This window comes from Gavialis gangeticus, unplaced genomic scaffold (assembly GCF_001723915.1).
Source record: "Gavialis gangeticus isolate Ggan-Ray unplaced genomic scaffold, GavGan_comp1, whole genome shotgun sequence".
NCBI lineage: Eukaryota > Metazoa > Chordata > Crocodylia > Gavialidae > Gavialis > Gavialis gangeticus.
In genome coordinates, this window is record NW_017728993.1 from 30363997 (window position 1) to 30379014 (window position 15018).

The window sequence follows — 15018 nt, forward strand, 5'->3', positions numbered from 1 at the left end:
GAAGTGTACCAGGAAATAGCAAGAACTTGCAAGGACAAAATCAGGCAAAGATAAAGAATGAGCTGCACCTGGCAAAGGAGGTTAAGGACAACAAGAAGAGATTGCATAAGTATGTTGGCCAGAAAAGAAGAACCAAGAAAACTGTGGGTCCTTTGTTAAGACAGGGGGATCTCCTGATTGAAGAACCAAAGAATATGGACCTACTTAACTGTTCGTACCGTTCATATTTTATCCTGTCAGCATATTCCTTTGTTCCAACAGACCCATCACAAGCATACCTCATAATTTGGTCTTTTACTGGTGTCTTAAGTTGGGCATGCCATGACCTCTTACTTTGGTCTGTCCACCAACACTGGAAATCCAAGGAATCTGAAGTTGGGCAGTGTCCTATTTGGTCCCCTGTTATCACCTGTAATTGCCATATTGTGGCAGGGTGCCCTGGGGGTGCCGTGACCTCCCCTAGCGCCCCTACCTACCGTGCCAAATTGGGGTCTTGAATGCACCCTCTATCTCGCCCGCCACGTCTTGTTGTTATATTATTAATGGGAGGCTGCCTTCCTGCCCTCCTTGGCACGGGGCCTGCCTTGCTATACCGGGTCTCTATCTGACGTGCTCGCTCCCCCCTCAGGTCTGCTTGGTCTGTTCGCCCACCCTGGAGCTTACTGCGTACATGCCCTCCCCGGGGCTTCCCTGGGTATGCGCCCCCTCCCGGGCTTCTCAAACAGCTCACCCTCTTCTGGGGCTTTTTCCTCACCAACAGTGCCCCACTGGGTCTGTCTCCCTGCACTCACCATGCTTGTTCCCGCCCACGCTGGGTCCTGTGCTTGTGCTCCTCGCGCTCCTTGCCCACACTCGGGCCTGTGCTTGCGCTCCTCACGCTCAGGGCTCAGGCGGCCTTGGCCTTACCTGGCCCCAGACCCCTTCTAGGGTCCTATGCCCGACTCGGGCTTCTCCCAATTGGGGCTCAGGCGGCCTTAGCCTTACCTGGACCCCAGACCTGCCTTCTTGGGCCTATGCCCTACTGGGCTTTTCCCAATTGGGGCTCAGGCGGCCTTAGTCTTACCTGGCCCCCCAGACCCCTTTCCTGGGTCTTGCGCCCACTGGGCTCATCCCGATATCGCCTGCACTGCGGCTGGGGTTGGGACACCCCAAATGCAGTGCTCCCTACGGTGCTAGGAACCCCCCCCCTCTACTGGGGAGCTCCTAATGAGGCCTCCTCCACACCTACAGCCTCGCCCAGTCCTCCGGTTCATAATTACAACTATCAACTCCAAACAGAAACTCAAAGCCCCTCGGCTACAACGTAAATCTTAGGCCAACCTGGCTAATCTTCTCTCATCCCTGTCAGGGTCCTCTCCACCCTGTATCTGCACGCCAATGCACAACACTGCCCTGCTTGCTCTAGCAGGGCTTCTGCTCCTTAGGCTGCCAGAGGGGACCTGACCTCTGGCCGCAACATCCTCTGTTTATAAAGGCCAGGCCCTGCCCCCTTCCGGTCAGCTGACACAATCAGTTGCTTTAGCAACTCCCACCTGTGCTGCCCTATTAAGTGGCAGCTAAGCCCATGTTACCATTGTCAGTAGCAGGCACCTTAGTGCCCTGCTACACATATCCAATCATTTCATCTCTCTAACGTATTCGGTTAGTGCCAAGTTCAGTTAATTTGAGCTGGTAACAAGGCTAACACTATGCTGATAATGTTAAAACATAAAGCTACCTTTCTTACATTGATAAGAAAGGAAAGAAACTGTGAGGGAAAACTCACAGCTATAGCTGACCATTCAAATACCAAAAAGCAGAACCAGAAGAAACAAAAGAAGGTTCAAACAATACTGTAATTCACCACTCAAACATGTGCAACTAAAGCAGAATGTGACAAGCTACCTTAACAGTCCCACTGCCTGATGCTGTTCAACATTTTATTAATGATTTGGATGCTGGCACAGAAAGCTTCTTCAGCAAGTTTGCAGATGACAAGACTGGGAAAGATTGTGAACGTGCTGGAGGATGTGAGTGCAATTCAGAAAGATCTTGATGGATTGGAAAGTTGGGCTAGAGCTAACAGGATTGATAGATTGTTTGGGGCTGGAAGGGACCTTGTAGATCATCGGGTCCAGTGCCCCTGCACTAGGCAGGAAAAGACAACTGGGGTTAAGTGACCCCAGCAAAGTGACTGTCTGGTCTCCTTTTGAAGTTTTCCAGGATAGGTGACTGCACCACCACTGGAGGGAGTTTATTCCACAGTCTGGACACCCAGACTATGAAGGAGTTTTTTCTGGAATTGAGCCTGAAGGAGTCTTCCAAGAATTTGTATCCATTGTTCCTGGTCTTCCCTAGGGGTGCCCTGGTGAACACCACCTGTTCAGCGAGTTCTTGATGTACTCCCCTGATGCAGCAGTAAGCTACTACCAAGTCCCCTCTCAGTCTTCTCTTCTGTAGGCTGAAGAGACCCAAATTCTTCAGCCTCTCTTCATATGGCTTGTCTTGCAAGTTCCTGATTATATGCGTGGCTCTTCTTTGGACTGTCTCAAGTTTTTTCCACATCTTTGTTGAAGTGCGGTGCCCAGAACTGGATTCAGTACTCCAGCTGTGGTCTCACCAGGGCAGAGTACAGTGGGAGTATCACTTCCTTAGTTTTGCATGAGATGGAATGGTTAATGCATGCCAGTGTGTTTGCTCTGCTGGGCACCACTGGCTCATGTTCATGTGATGGTTGAACACTACCCCTAGGCCCCTTTCGGCTGTGGTACAAGTCAGATTGTCGCCACCAAGTCTGTAGGTATGTTGGGGACTGTTTGCCCCCAGATGGAGAAGCTTATACTTCTGAGTGTTAAATTTCATCTGCTTCTGGTCTGTCTAGCTCTTCAGCCTGTATCTGCAACCTATCTTCTGGCATGACCATGCTCCCCCATCACTTGGTGTTGTCTGCAAACATGGCTAGTGAGCTCTTCACCCCCACATCCAAATCATTGATAAAGATATTGAAAAGCACTGGTCCAAGCACTTACTCCTGAGGGACACCACTGGCTACTTCTCACCAGGACAACACATATTCATTCATGAGAACTCTCTGGGTCCTACTCTCTGGCAGCCAGTTTTCCATTCACTGAACTGTTGAGCAGTTAAGCCCACAATCTTTCAAATTTTCTACAGGGATATCATGGGATACTAGATCAGAAGCATTTTGGAAGTCTAGGTATATAATGTTGACCTTCTCTCTCATGTCCAGGGGGCGAGAGACCTGTTCATAAAAGGAGATGAGATTGGTAAGACAAGACCTACCCACGACAAAGCCATGCTGGCTGTTGTTCAGAATCTTACCCTCAATGAGAGTATGACATATAGATTCTTTAATGAGTTTTTCCAGGTTTTTCTCTGGGATGGAAGTTAGGCTGATTGGCCCATAGTTGCTCAGGTCCTCCCTCTTCCCCTTCTTAAACATGGGCACAATGTTGGCACTCTTCCAATCTTCAGGGATCTCCCTTGCGTGCCATGATTTCTGAAAGAGTTTTGCCAGGAGTTCTGCAATAACCTCAGCCAGCTTCATTGGCACTCTTGGGTGAAGTCCATCTGGTCCTGGTGACTTAAAAAATGTCTAGCTTTTCTAGTTGGTTGTGTACCAGCTCAGTATCCACAGTGGGAAGGACATCATTCCTACCATGCCCCCTGTGATCCTTATCTTGGTTGTCTTTTCTCTTGGTCTGGTGAAATGCTGATGCAAAGTGGGCATTCAGGAGTTCAGTTTTTTCCTGAGTGTCCATTACCAGCTGTCCCAAGGTGTTAAGCAGGGGTCCATGCTTCCATTTGTTTTCCTTCTGCTTCCTACATACCTGAAGAAGGATTTCTTATTGTCTTTGACTCCTTTGGCTAAGTTAAACTCAGTCACCGCCTTAGCTTTCCTAATCATTTCCCTACAAGTCCGGGCCACTGTTGTATATTCCTCCTTGAGGACTGTCCCCAACTTCCACTGTGTGTATGCCTCTTCTTTTCTTTTTCAAGAGGACTGCAATGTCCCTATTGGGCCAGGAGGGCTTGCCAGCCCTTCTGCTACCTTTCCTCTTCATGGATAAAGTTCATAAAGACAAATGCAAGGTACTACAGCTTTGGAGGAATAATCAAAAACACAGATATAAAATGGGTGACACCTGGCTGGATAGCAGCACTTGGAAATCTTAGTAGATCCCAAAAGGACGTGGGAGTCTTAGGTCACAGATTGAGTATAAGTCTTCACTGTAGTGCAGCAGCTCAAAAGGTGAAAGTGGTTTAGGGATAAATCAATAGAAGCATTAGGTGCAAGACGCAAAAGGTGATTACTTCCCTACTTGGTGCTAGTTAGGCTTCATTGGGAGTACTTTGTGTAGTTCTGGGCTCCACATTTTAATAACGGTATGGAGAAATTAGAGAAGGTCCAGAAGCACGCAACAAAGATGATGAAGGGCTCGGAAAGCAAGTCATAGGAGGAGAAACTGAAGGCATTAAGTCTGTTCAGCTTGCAGAAAAGGTGCTTAAGAGGGTACATGATACCTGCGCGGGGTTGAGCTTGGGCAGGTGGTGCTGGTTATCTTCCTTAAAGAAAAACCAAACTGGACAAGCTTAGAAGCATTTTAGGATAACCCATTTTGTGCCTTTTTTTTTATATACAGATGCGGGTAACTTCAGCGAAATTTGGGATCCCTCTTTCTCAGATCGTACCTGTTAAGAATTACTGCTCAGAGTTGGAGCTGACGTGCAATGTTGATATCCTGATACTTTCTGCATTAAGGCAGATGATACGTTTAGCAGACAGCTATCTTGACAACTTCACTTATGAGGAGCCAAAGAAGAAGACCCTGTGAGATTAGTATAGTGTTGGTATTTTGTGCCATTATCAGACTAGCCTTTTAAAAAACCTGACACCAGAAGTTAAACTTATTGCTGCCTGAAGCCAATGCAACTTCATTGGCTTCAGTAGACTTGCAGCTCCTTATGCTAGTGGTGAATTTGATCCAAGAGATTTTTATTTGGCTATAACCTGCATGCATTAAAAGAGAGTGTATTCTTTAGCTTTCAAGGTAGAATCCATTTATTAAACGTGTTGTAGCCTGCCTTTCCCGATTTCCACTGTATGAATAATCTGTACAAACCTTTAGGGAAATTACCTAAAGGTATTACTTTCCTAGTGATTTAACCTGTGTTATTACCTGCTAATGATAGTTGCTTGCACTCTATATATTGTTTATTTTTTCTCTTAAGCTAGTTCATAACACAATACAGTCTATCTAGTCTAACATTACTATAGCTCAAAAAACACATTTATTAGGTGAATAATTATTACCTTTCAGATATAGATACATTACAGCATCCATTGCAAAGATGGAAGCATTATGCTATTATCACAGTTAAACTGATAATTTGCAATAGGTAGGAAACATGCTATTGACATGGAGAAAGAAGTTTGAATTAATTTGGGAGTTTTGTTGTATCACCTATTCTTTTAAAAAAAATTCCAAGAAAATTCTAAACCATGTACTGTAAAACTTTGTATTACATTTAACTAGAAAAATAAATCACTATGAGCACATTTTCAAAGGAACTTTTTCTTTATCCAGATATAGGGATGGTCAAGACAGAGGGATCGGATTGGTTTTTGCCTTCATTGATTCGAGACAGATTTGCAGATTCGAGATAGATTGGTTTTATTGGCATTAGGAGATATCCTACATTGGGGTACTCAGCCTTTGGCCCATGTGCCAAATGCAGTCTGTGGAGAAGTGGTATCCAGCCCATGGGGCTCCCCATGGGTTGGGATATTTGGTGGTATGGGAGCTATGACAAATAATATGGCCACCCTTTCTTTCTGCCAGATTCCCAAGCCCAAGCCTTGCAATGGGTCAGAGTTGGGCCACAACTCCTTCAACCAGCCTCCCCCCTCGCCCCCCCCCAGCATGGCCAGATTGGCTGTGCTCCCTTCCCCACATGGGGCTGGGCTATGATCCCTTCTTCCCCTCCCATGGGGCCAAGTTGGGGCTGTGCCAAGTCCCCTTTGCCCCCCACCCCTATGCGGCTGGATCAAACTCCTTCCCCCTGCAGGGCTGGGCTGGGGCCAGGCTGCCCCCTCACCCCACTATGGCTGGATGGGGCCCCACCATGCCCATTCCAGGCACAGCATGAGACCACCAATTAGATCTGGCCTGCAGATTAACCAAGTGCTGCCCATCCAGCCCACTGGGCAAAAAGTTTGAACACCACTGCCCTATAGTCATACCTGGGCATCTAGAAATGGAATTTTTCTTAGATACTTTAAAAGGTAAAAAAAATATAAGATGCAGAGACAAATATAAAAATTGTAATCAGGTTGTAACTGCCAGAAATAGTTTCCACATCTGATCCCTGAAGGTACATTTAGGCAAAGAGTTTGTTAGGTAAGAATTGAACTAATTAAAATTGAGTAGCATGTATTATTGGATGAGGAGGCCTTTTGTGTTTGTTAAATGACTTGGTAAAGTTTGCCCTCTTGTGGCAGAGAGTTCACAAATTGTGGATGTTTAGAAAATGTTGCACATAAAGCTTTAGCAAGAACTTGGATGCAGGATTTTATGTAGGCTCATTTTTATGATTCCATCTCTTTATAATTCTCTTTTTTGTGAGCCCACAACAGTTTTGGGAGGTGTTTTTATTACCCATAGTTTTTTATTTGATGCATGCAAGCCTGCCTCCAGTTGCCCCTTTCTCAAGAGGGCAGAGGCACATAGTGGACCACCAGGGCTTTTCCCCAAGTGGCTGGTGGTAAATTAGGGCCTCCTTGTGCCCCCTGGTGTTTTGCTGCGTCAATTTACTTATCCTCTAGAACTTCATTTTGTAAGGATGTCGCTACTTGAATCCAAACTTGTCTTCAGCAAAAAACAACTCGAACTGTGTTACATACCACAACTAGCAATTGAGGTCCTAAACATAGCAGAAAACTAAATATGATCTGAGGCAAAAATCTCTTGGAAAATGGAAACCCAAAAACTGTAGAGCTGCAAAACGATATTTTATCTTACCTTTCCTCAGTCTGCCATTCAAAAAAATTATTGTAATTTTTAGCCTGGTGAAACCACCTTAGTTTGGCAGTATTTGTTCCTGCATTCTGTTGTCTATACATCACTTTAAGTGGTCTTCTAATATTTTTGAAGTTGGGGCCTTTTTGTCGTTTTTCAGGTTTGTGTGCCATAACTAGTTCAGTTATTTCACCTGTGTTAAGTCTGTGTCACCACTGAGAGAAAGGAAGAAGAGGTGGGCTTTTTAACTTGGAAACGATCAGTTAGGAGGTTTCCTGCAGGAAAAAATGTTGGTGAAGTTAAGTGACCTTCATGCTAAATACCTATTGACTTGTGGCACTTGGTTAAAAATAGCTTCAGCAGGCCTGTTCCATCCATCTGTGGTGCCTCAGAATGAACTCTCTATGCATCTCTGATTCAGTTAGCCTATAAGATGCATCTCTAACCTGGCTTCTGTCTATACAGGCCAGATCCAGCCCTCAGCATTATATCATCTGGCTCAAGGGACTCCCCACACATCTTTGGGGAGCTGTGTGAGCCATGGCCCTGCACTTGAGAGAAGCCCTGTGGCTCCCTGCACACCCTGATCTTGGCATACGGGGCTGAATTCTGCTGCTCAGAGCCTGGTTGGCAGCTGGAGTATGGCTCTGGCTGGCTAGGCTCTGGTTTTGAGCAGTGTGTGCATGTGCAGGTCCATTTTTTTTTGCACTGTTTTTTGTTTGTTTGTTTGGACCCTGGATATCCAGGGGTCAACCCCTACACCCTGCATGCTGCTCCCTTGCAGTGCAGAGAGCACCTGAATGTATGTTATGTGGCACCACAGATGTGTCTGCGGCACCACATACCGCACAGATGCACTTGTCTGGACATGGCCATGATGTCTCTGCATGTAGCTGTTGCTTTCATGGCAAAAACTTCACAGGAGGCTGACATTCTGGCATCTCCTCTCAGTCAGCTCCCTGGGCTGATGCCCCACTTGCCCACTCTTAGTTACCATACTGGCTAAAAAACTACATTTATAGCTTAGAGGTGGTTACAAATTCACATATTCTGTGACACAGAAAGGGCTGTGTAACACACAGCAAAATGTCTGACTACCAGTGCAGACAGGGACATACATACCTCTAAGCTCAATATACAACTGCAAAAAGTTTACAAGACATTAGGATTCATGGGACAGACATGGTGAGCAGTTCAGAAATACTTCACTACCATTACAAAAAAAATCAATACTGTGGCCTTATCTGAAACCTGGTGTGCAGTCCATGTCACCTCATATCAAATTGGATACTATAAAATATGAGGGGTTTAAAGAATGGGAATATGAACAAAACCAATCTGAAAATATAGTCTTTAAGTAAATGGTTCTTCTGTATATTATCCATGTATTTGGAATAAAGAGATAACGTGTTCACACAATTTACACACACAAATAGATATTGGTGTGCTGAGTGCTGAAAGTATAAAGACCATTTCCTGGACAAATTCAGTAGCCAGTATAATTTGTATTATAGAGAAATAAGGGTTAGGAAAGGTGTCAGAATCTTCAAGAAAGGGATGGGGCATGATTTTTAAGAGTACGCTTCCATTATAAATCAATTCCTTACATGGAAGTTCAGGGCTATGCTCACTTAAGATTCTCATACCAGACATTCCTCTAAGTCCACTGAAGGGCTCCGATAAGCATGCACGCTCATAACCGCACCTGACAGATATTTATAGGATTGAGCCCCACACAAAGCACAGAAGCCATTGCCATGCTCTTTCAAAAAAAGGAGGTCCTATGGTAGCCTTTGTTTGTAACATACTGTCCTAGCCTTTGGTTCAGCCAGTCTGTCCTTACACATGAAAAAGAAAAAGAGAACAACAGGAACATAGGATTGCATTTTTACACAAGCTTCCAGTCAAGGATTTCAAGTCATTGAACAAATAACAGTAAAAAAGCACACTATTGCTGAGAGTGAAGATACTAGTATTAAACCTGAGGGCCCCAAGCCAGCTGCAGGAGTCGAGGTTTGTGGCAGTGACTTGGTCATGTCTCTTGACAACAAATTGTGTCTGCTTGAAAGAATGCTTGCTGAAGCATCCTGTGACGGCTAACCAGCATTCAGAGGGTTAAACCTGGTTAAACCTAGAAGAAAGAGTGTAAGAGGAAGCCGTTGTAGTTAAGCATTTCCTGTGTTTTGTTAATGCATTTTGCTATAGCTTAAAGCCAGCTTCGTTAGTGATGGCACAGCTAAAATGAATCATATAAGGAAAACACAAAGGCTTGTACTGCTATTGGTTAGTCAAATAAGGAAAGTTTGTAGTATAGAACTATAATTGGCTGCAAGCCAACAGCTAGCTCAAAAATCTATAGATTTGCCAGTGTATCTGGAAATTGGCTGAAGGAAGGTGCAGCGTGGTAAAGGAAGCTATCATTGTGAAAGAGAAGCCACAGACCTGGGACCGGTGGGGTGGTGGGTCCTGAGAGGCCCGAAGACTGATTACCAGTGTCCTTCCTGGTAATCCCTTTGGACAGCGTAGACTGGGGATGCCTGACTTTGCTGGATTTCGAGAGGCTTGTCGTATACCAGGCATAAAAGGGGACTGCCAATAAGTTGCCAACTCAGAGATTTACTGTCTGTCTTTGTTGTGTTGTTAAGCTTTGCGTAATTACATGTTTGTTAGATCAATAAACCTTTCTTACCTTTTTACCCCGACCACTCTCTCAATCCCAAACCAACCCACTGCAGGCAGCTGGGACAGAGGTGGATATTATCCATCTGGACTTTAAGAAGGCTTTTGACATGGTATCACATACCATCCTTATTAATAAACTGAGGAGATTTGCCATGGATAATTATATGGTAGAAAGGGTAGAGAACTGGCTCAGAGGTTGCACTCAGAGGGTGGTGGTGGATGGGTCAGTGTCAATCTGGAAAGATGTGTGCAGTGGAGTCCCTCAGGGCTCATTTCTGGGGCTGGTGCTGTTCAATATCTTCATCAGTGATCTGGATGAGGGGGTGGGAAGCACCCTGTCCAAATTCGCAGATGACACTAAAATATGGGGTGAAGCTAACACCCTGGAGAGGAGGAACTAGATCCAGGCTGACCTCGACAGGATGGGGAAGTGGTCAGAGAACAACAAGATGCAATTCAATAAGGACAAGTGCAAGGTGCTACATCTAGGGAGGAAAAACTTCCATCATACCTATAGGCTGCGGGGGGTTGACTTTCTCAGAACCACTGAGGCAGAAAGAGATCTTGGAGTCACTGTTGTCTCCAGGATGAACATGAGTCAATGTGATGAAGTAGTTGGCAGAGCCAATCGTACCTTGTCATGCATCCGTAGGTGCTTCACAAACAGGTCCAGAGTGGTGATTCTCCCTTTCTATGTGGCACTGGTCAGGCTGCAGCTGGAGTTCTGTGTCCAGTTCTGGATGCTGCAGTTCAAACGGGATGCAGATAACTTGGAGAGGGTCCAAAGAAGAGCCACTCATCTGATTGGAGGCCCGCAGGGAAGGATCTATGAGGAAAGGCTAAAGTACTTCAACCTTTTGAGCCTCTCCAAGAGAAGGTTGAGAGGGGACCTTGTGGCGGTGTACAAATTCATAAGGGGGGAGCAGCATGAAGGCGGCAATGATCTGTTTACCAGAGCACCCCCTGGAATAACAAGGAACAATGGCCATAAGGTATTGGAGAGTAGGTTTAGACTGGACGTTAGAAAAAAGTTCGTCGTGGTCAGGGTTGCCAGGATCTGGAATGGGCTTCCAAGGCAAGTGGTGCTTGTCCCATCCTTGGGGGTCTTCAAGAGGAGACTGGACAGGCACCTGGCTGGGATCACATGATCCCAGGTTTGGTGACCCTTTTCTTGCCTGCCAGGGGCAGGTGGCTCACTGAGGTTCCTTCTGACCCTGGAATCTATGAATCTATAAACCTGAGGCAGAGAGAGTTGGGCCTGTTGTGCCCCTGGGAGCCAAGACCTGGACTCAGACTCCACAGACCCCCACAGCGTAGAGCCAGTAGATAAATGTACCGGGGCCAGGTGAGGTTGTGTGAGCACAGGGGGCACTCGGAGGGTGCTATGTGAGAGTGTGTGTGTGTGGGTGCATGTGTGGGGCCACTCCAGGCAGGATGTGATGGCTGAACGGAGCCTGGGAGGGGAATGCCCCCACGCCAGTCCCTGCTTAGCTGAGCCCTCCAGGGAGCCCCATAAACAGAGTGCGCAAACAGGCATGGCTCTACTTGGGTGCAGCAGTTTGTGTGGAAGTTTGCACGGAGGGCATGCAGAAGGCACCCAGAGGGCTGGTCTGGGTGAGAAGCCTGAGGCCAGAAGCCTGAAGAGGAGATGGTAGGACCAGGTAGGGGTGTAAACTCACTCTCAACCTTGGTGATGAGTTATTGTGGCTGCAGGCATTCTGGCACCACCAAGATCTCCACCCAGACAAAGCCCATGGCTCTGCCCCCAAATGGAGTCCCTGGCCTCAGACTGTGGGGGCTGCTTGGCACAGCTGCTGGCAGCTGGGCATGGGGGCACCCCAACTTGTGGGGTGTACTCCCTAGTGGAGTCTCTGGAGGGCCAGGTGCAGGGGCTTGAGGAGGAGGAACGCCAGCTACGCACCATCCCACAATAGACTTCATCAATGGCTACTGCCAGGCCCTTCCCTAGAAGAAGGAAGAAGAGATGGAGACAGAGATGGTGGCTAGCAAGGAGGTTGTCTACAAAGACCCACCTGGAGCTACCTGGAAGACAGTCACCACACACTCTAGGAAATGCAGGGGCATGGCTTCTCCTCTCCTGGCCCTGCACAACAGGTATGCTCCCCTCCCCATGCATGAGGAAGCTCCAATGGTGACACTGCAGGAGGAAGAAGGTAAGCACTGTGCTGCCACCCCCAGGAGGTGGTGCAATATGGTGGTGGTGGGGGGGGGGTCCATCCTGTGGGGCACTGCCATCTTGATCTAGCTGCCTTCTGGACCCCCTAGCCCATGAGGTCTGCTGCCCCCCCTGTAGCCCATATCTGAGATGTTGCAGAGAGGATTCCCAGGCTTGTCTGGCCCTCTGACTACTAGATGGGACTGAGTAGGGAAAAAGGTAGAGGTGTAACTCTATGTGAAGGAGCATTACACCTCCTTGGAGGCCAACACTGGCTCCAAAGAAGAACGGCTTGAAACCCTCTGGGTCAAGCTGTGGGGTGGGCACGGTGGGAGAGATCTAACTGTAGGTGTATACTACAGACCACCAAACTATGCTGAGGAACTTGATCTAGAGTTCACCTGAGAACTAACAGAGGCTGTGCGTACATGGGACATGATCATCATGGGTGACTTCAATTATCCAGGCATCTCTTGGGAGGAAAACTTGGCCAAGTCAGATCAGCTATGTTCCCTCCTGACCTGCATTGAAGAGTTTTTTCTGACTCAGGAGGTGCACAGGCCAACCAGAGGTAACACTATTCTAGACTTGGTCCTGGACAAAGGAGATGACTTGGTGACTGACTTAAACATAGAGGGCAGCGTGGGCAATAGTGACCATGAAACCATCATGTTCATAGACATTAGGGATGGAAAGGACCTTGGAAGATCTTTGAGTCCAGTCCTCTGCCCCAGGGGCAGGAAGTCAGCAGGGGTCATAGGATCCCAGTAAGATAAACATCCGAATTTCTCTTGAAGGCATTCAAAGTAGGTGCTTGAACCACCTCTGGTGGCAGTCTATTCCAGACCTTGGGGGCTCAGACAGTAAAGAAGTTCTTTCTTATGTCTAGCCTGAAATGGTCATGGAGGAGTTTGTGACCATTCAACCTTGTCATCCCTTGGGGTGCTCTGGTGAACAGAGATCCTGATGAGCACCCCTTATAAACTTATAGGCAGCCCCCAGTTCACCCCTGAGCCTGCGTTTTTCCAGGCTGAAGGGTCCCACAGCTCTCAGCCTCTCATCATAAGGTCTGTTTTCCTGACCTCTGATCATGCACGTGGCTCTCCTCTGGACTCTGTCAAGCTTCTCCACATCCTTTTTGAATTGTGGAGCCCAAAACTGGACACAGTACTCCAGCTGCGGCCTTACCAAGGCTGAGTACAATGGGAGCATGATGTCCTGGGATCTGCGTGAGAAGCATCTATGGATGCAAGCCAGCATTTTGATCACTTTACTAGGTGCAGCATCACATTGATGGCCCATGTTCATCTTGTGGTCAATCATGACCAAGTCTCTTTCGTTTGTAGTGCTAGCCAGAGTAGCCTGGCCGAGCCAAAAAGCATGCTGCAGGTTTTTCTTCCCAAGGTGGAGAACCTTGCATGTTTTGGTGTTCAGTACTGTCAGGTTCTTGTCTTCCCATTTCATGAGTCTGTCCAGATCTGTCTTGATCTCCCTCCTGTCCTCAGGTGTGGATGCTTTACCCCAAAGTTTGGTGTTGTTGTTGAACTTGGCCAGTCTGCTTCTGATATCAATGTCTACATCATTAATGAAGATTTTAAATAGTTTAGGCCCAAGGACAGAGCCTTGAGGGACCCCACTGGTCACAGGGCACCACAATGATTGATTCCTGTCAACCATCACCCTCTGGGTTCGACCATGGAGCCAGTTCCCCAGCCAGCAGATCATGGTGAGGCTGAGGCCTCAGTTGGCCAGTTTTGGTAAGAGGTGATCATGGGATATGAGATCTAAGGCTTTTTTAAAGTTGCTGGGTTTCCCTCCCCAGAGAAAGGGTCCCAAGTGTCACGGTGGAACCCGAACGAACAGGCTGGGTCTAGCGGCGCTGGAGTTCTGAGTGACGCAGAAGCTTGATAATTCCTTGATAGAATGGATTTATTAACTTACGCTTGGTAGAGCGCAGGTACGGAGTCTTCAGTTACAGTTAACAGTATCAACTCACAACAGGGGGACTTGTCCCACGGGATTTGCTGACAGGCCCTTGCTTTCTACTCCCGGTGCTGCAGCCTGGGAATAGGTGCGGCTGCCTGTCAGGTAAGTCCCAAGGATGGTCAACAGTTTATGAAGGAGAAACAACTAACGAAACAGAACTGTAACACGTCGGTGTCGCCAGTCCACAGAACAGTTGGGTAGCCGAGGTGATCGCCGAAGTCAGAAGCCAGGTAAGTCATGCCGAGGTTGCAGTCAAAGTCTGTAGAGGTGATCTGGAATCGTGGCCGAAGATGGATGCAAAGGTAGGTCAGAAGCCGAAGATCAATACAATTAGCAATAATAATGGGTGGTACAGAACTCCAGGCGGGGAGAGAGACCAATAGGCCCAAGGGCCTAACTGGAGGACAGTCCCTGAAGGAGTCAGCCTCTGTCTCCAGTTACGCGGGTCTCTCTCTGTGGGAGGGGGCTCGCTAACCTTTTATCAGAATTTGGTAGCCAATCAGAATGTATACTCCACAGAACTTTCTAGTCTGATTATATAACATAATTGGGCATGCGCACTGTTATCCTTTCTCACACTGGGCATGCGTCTGACAGGGAAACTAGGTCACCCTTGAGTGACAGGCCCATAGGTCATGCAAAGGCCACGTGCAGGGCCTGTTACTATGGCACTTACAAGATAGCCTCTGCACTGGCAGCATTCACAGAACAAATTTCCAAGACAAAAGTCAAGATATATGACATCAATTTCTTCTCCTTTGCCCAGGTGATAGGTCACTTGGTCGTAAATGGAAATAAGATTGGTCAAGCAAGACCCACCCACAACAAACCCATGCTGGATATCCCTCGGGATGTCGCCATTGGCCAGTCTGTTAAGAATGTTCTCTTTGATAATCTTTTTTAGGACCTTCCCCAGGATAGAGGTCAGGCTGATGGGCCTATATTTTGCTGGATCCACTTTCTTCCCTTTCTTGAAGATAGGCACCACATTGGCCTTCTTCCAATCTTCTGGCACTTCACCAGAGCACCAGGAGTTCTCAAAGATCTGTGCCAGGGGCTGAGCTATGATGCTTGCCAGCTCCTTGAGTACCCTGGGATGTTAACTGTCAGGGCCGGCTGACTTGAAGGTATCTAGCCTCTCAAGGTATTCCTTCA

The 15018-nt window shown here is 47.3% G+C and overlaps 1 protein-coding gene across 1 annotated transcript in view; it reads left to right on the forward strand.

The window, feature by feature from the left end:
- The window catches only part of IFI44L (interferon induced protein 44 like), a 17910-nt gene extending 12350 nt beyond the window's left edge, over positions 1–5560 (forward strand). Inside the window, exon 8 of the mRNA XM_019501502.1 lies at positions 4644–5560. Coding sequence (XP_019357047.1) covers positions 4644–4835 — 192 coding nt within the window. The 3' untranslated portion in view covers positions 4836–5560. The remainder of the gene's footprint in view (positions 1–4643) is intronic.
- Positions 5561–15018: the final 9458 nt, after the last annotated feature.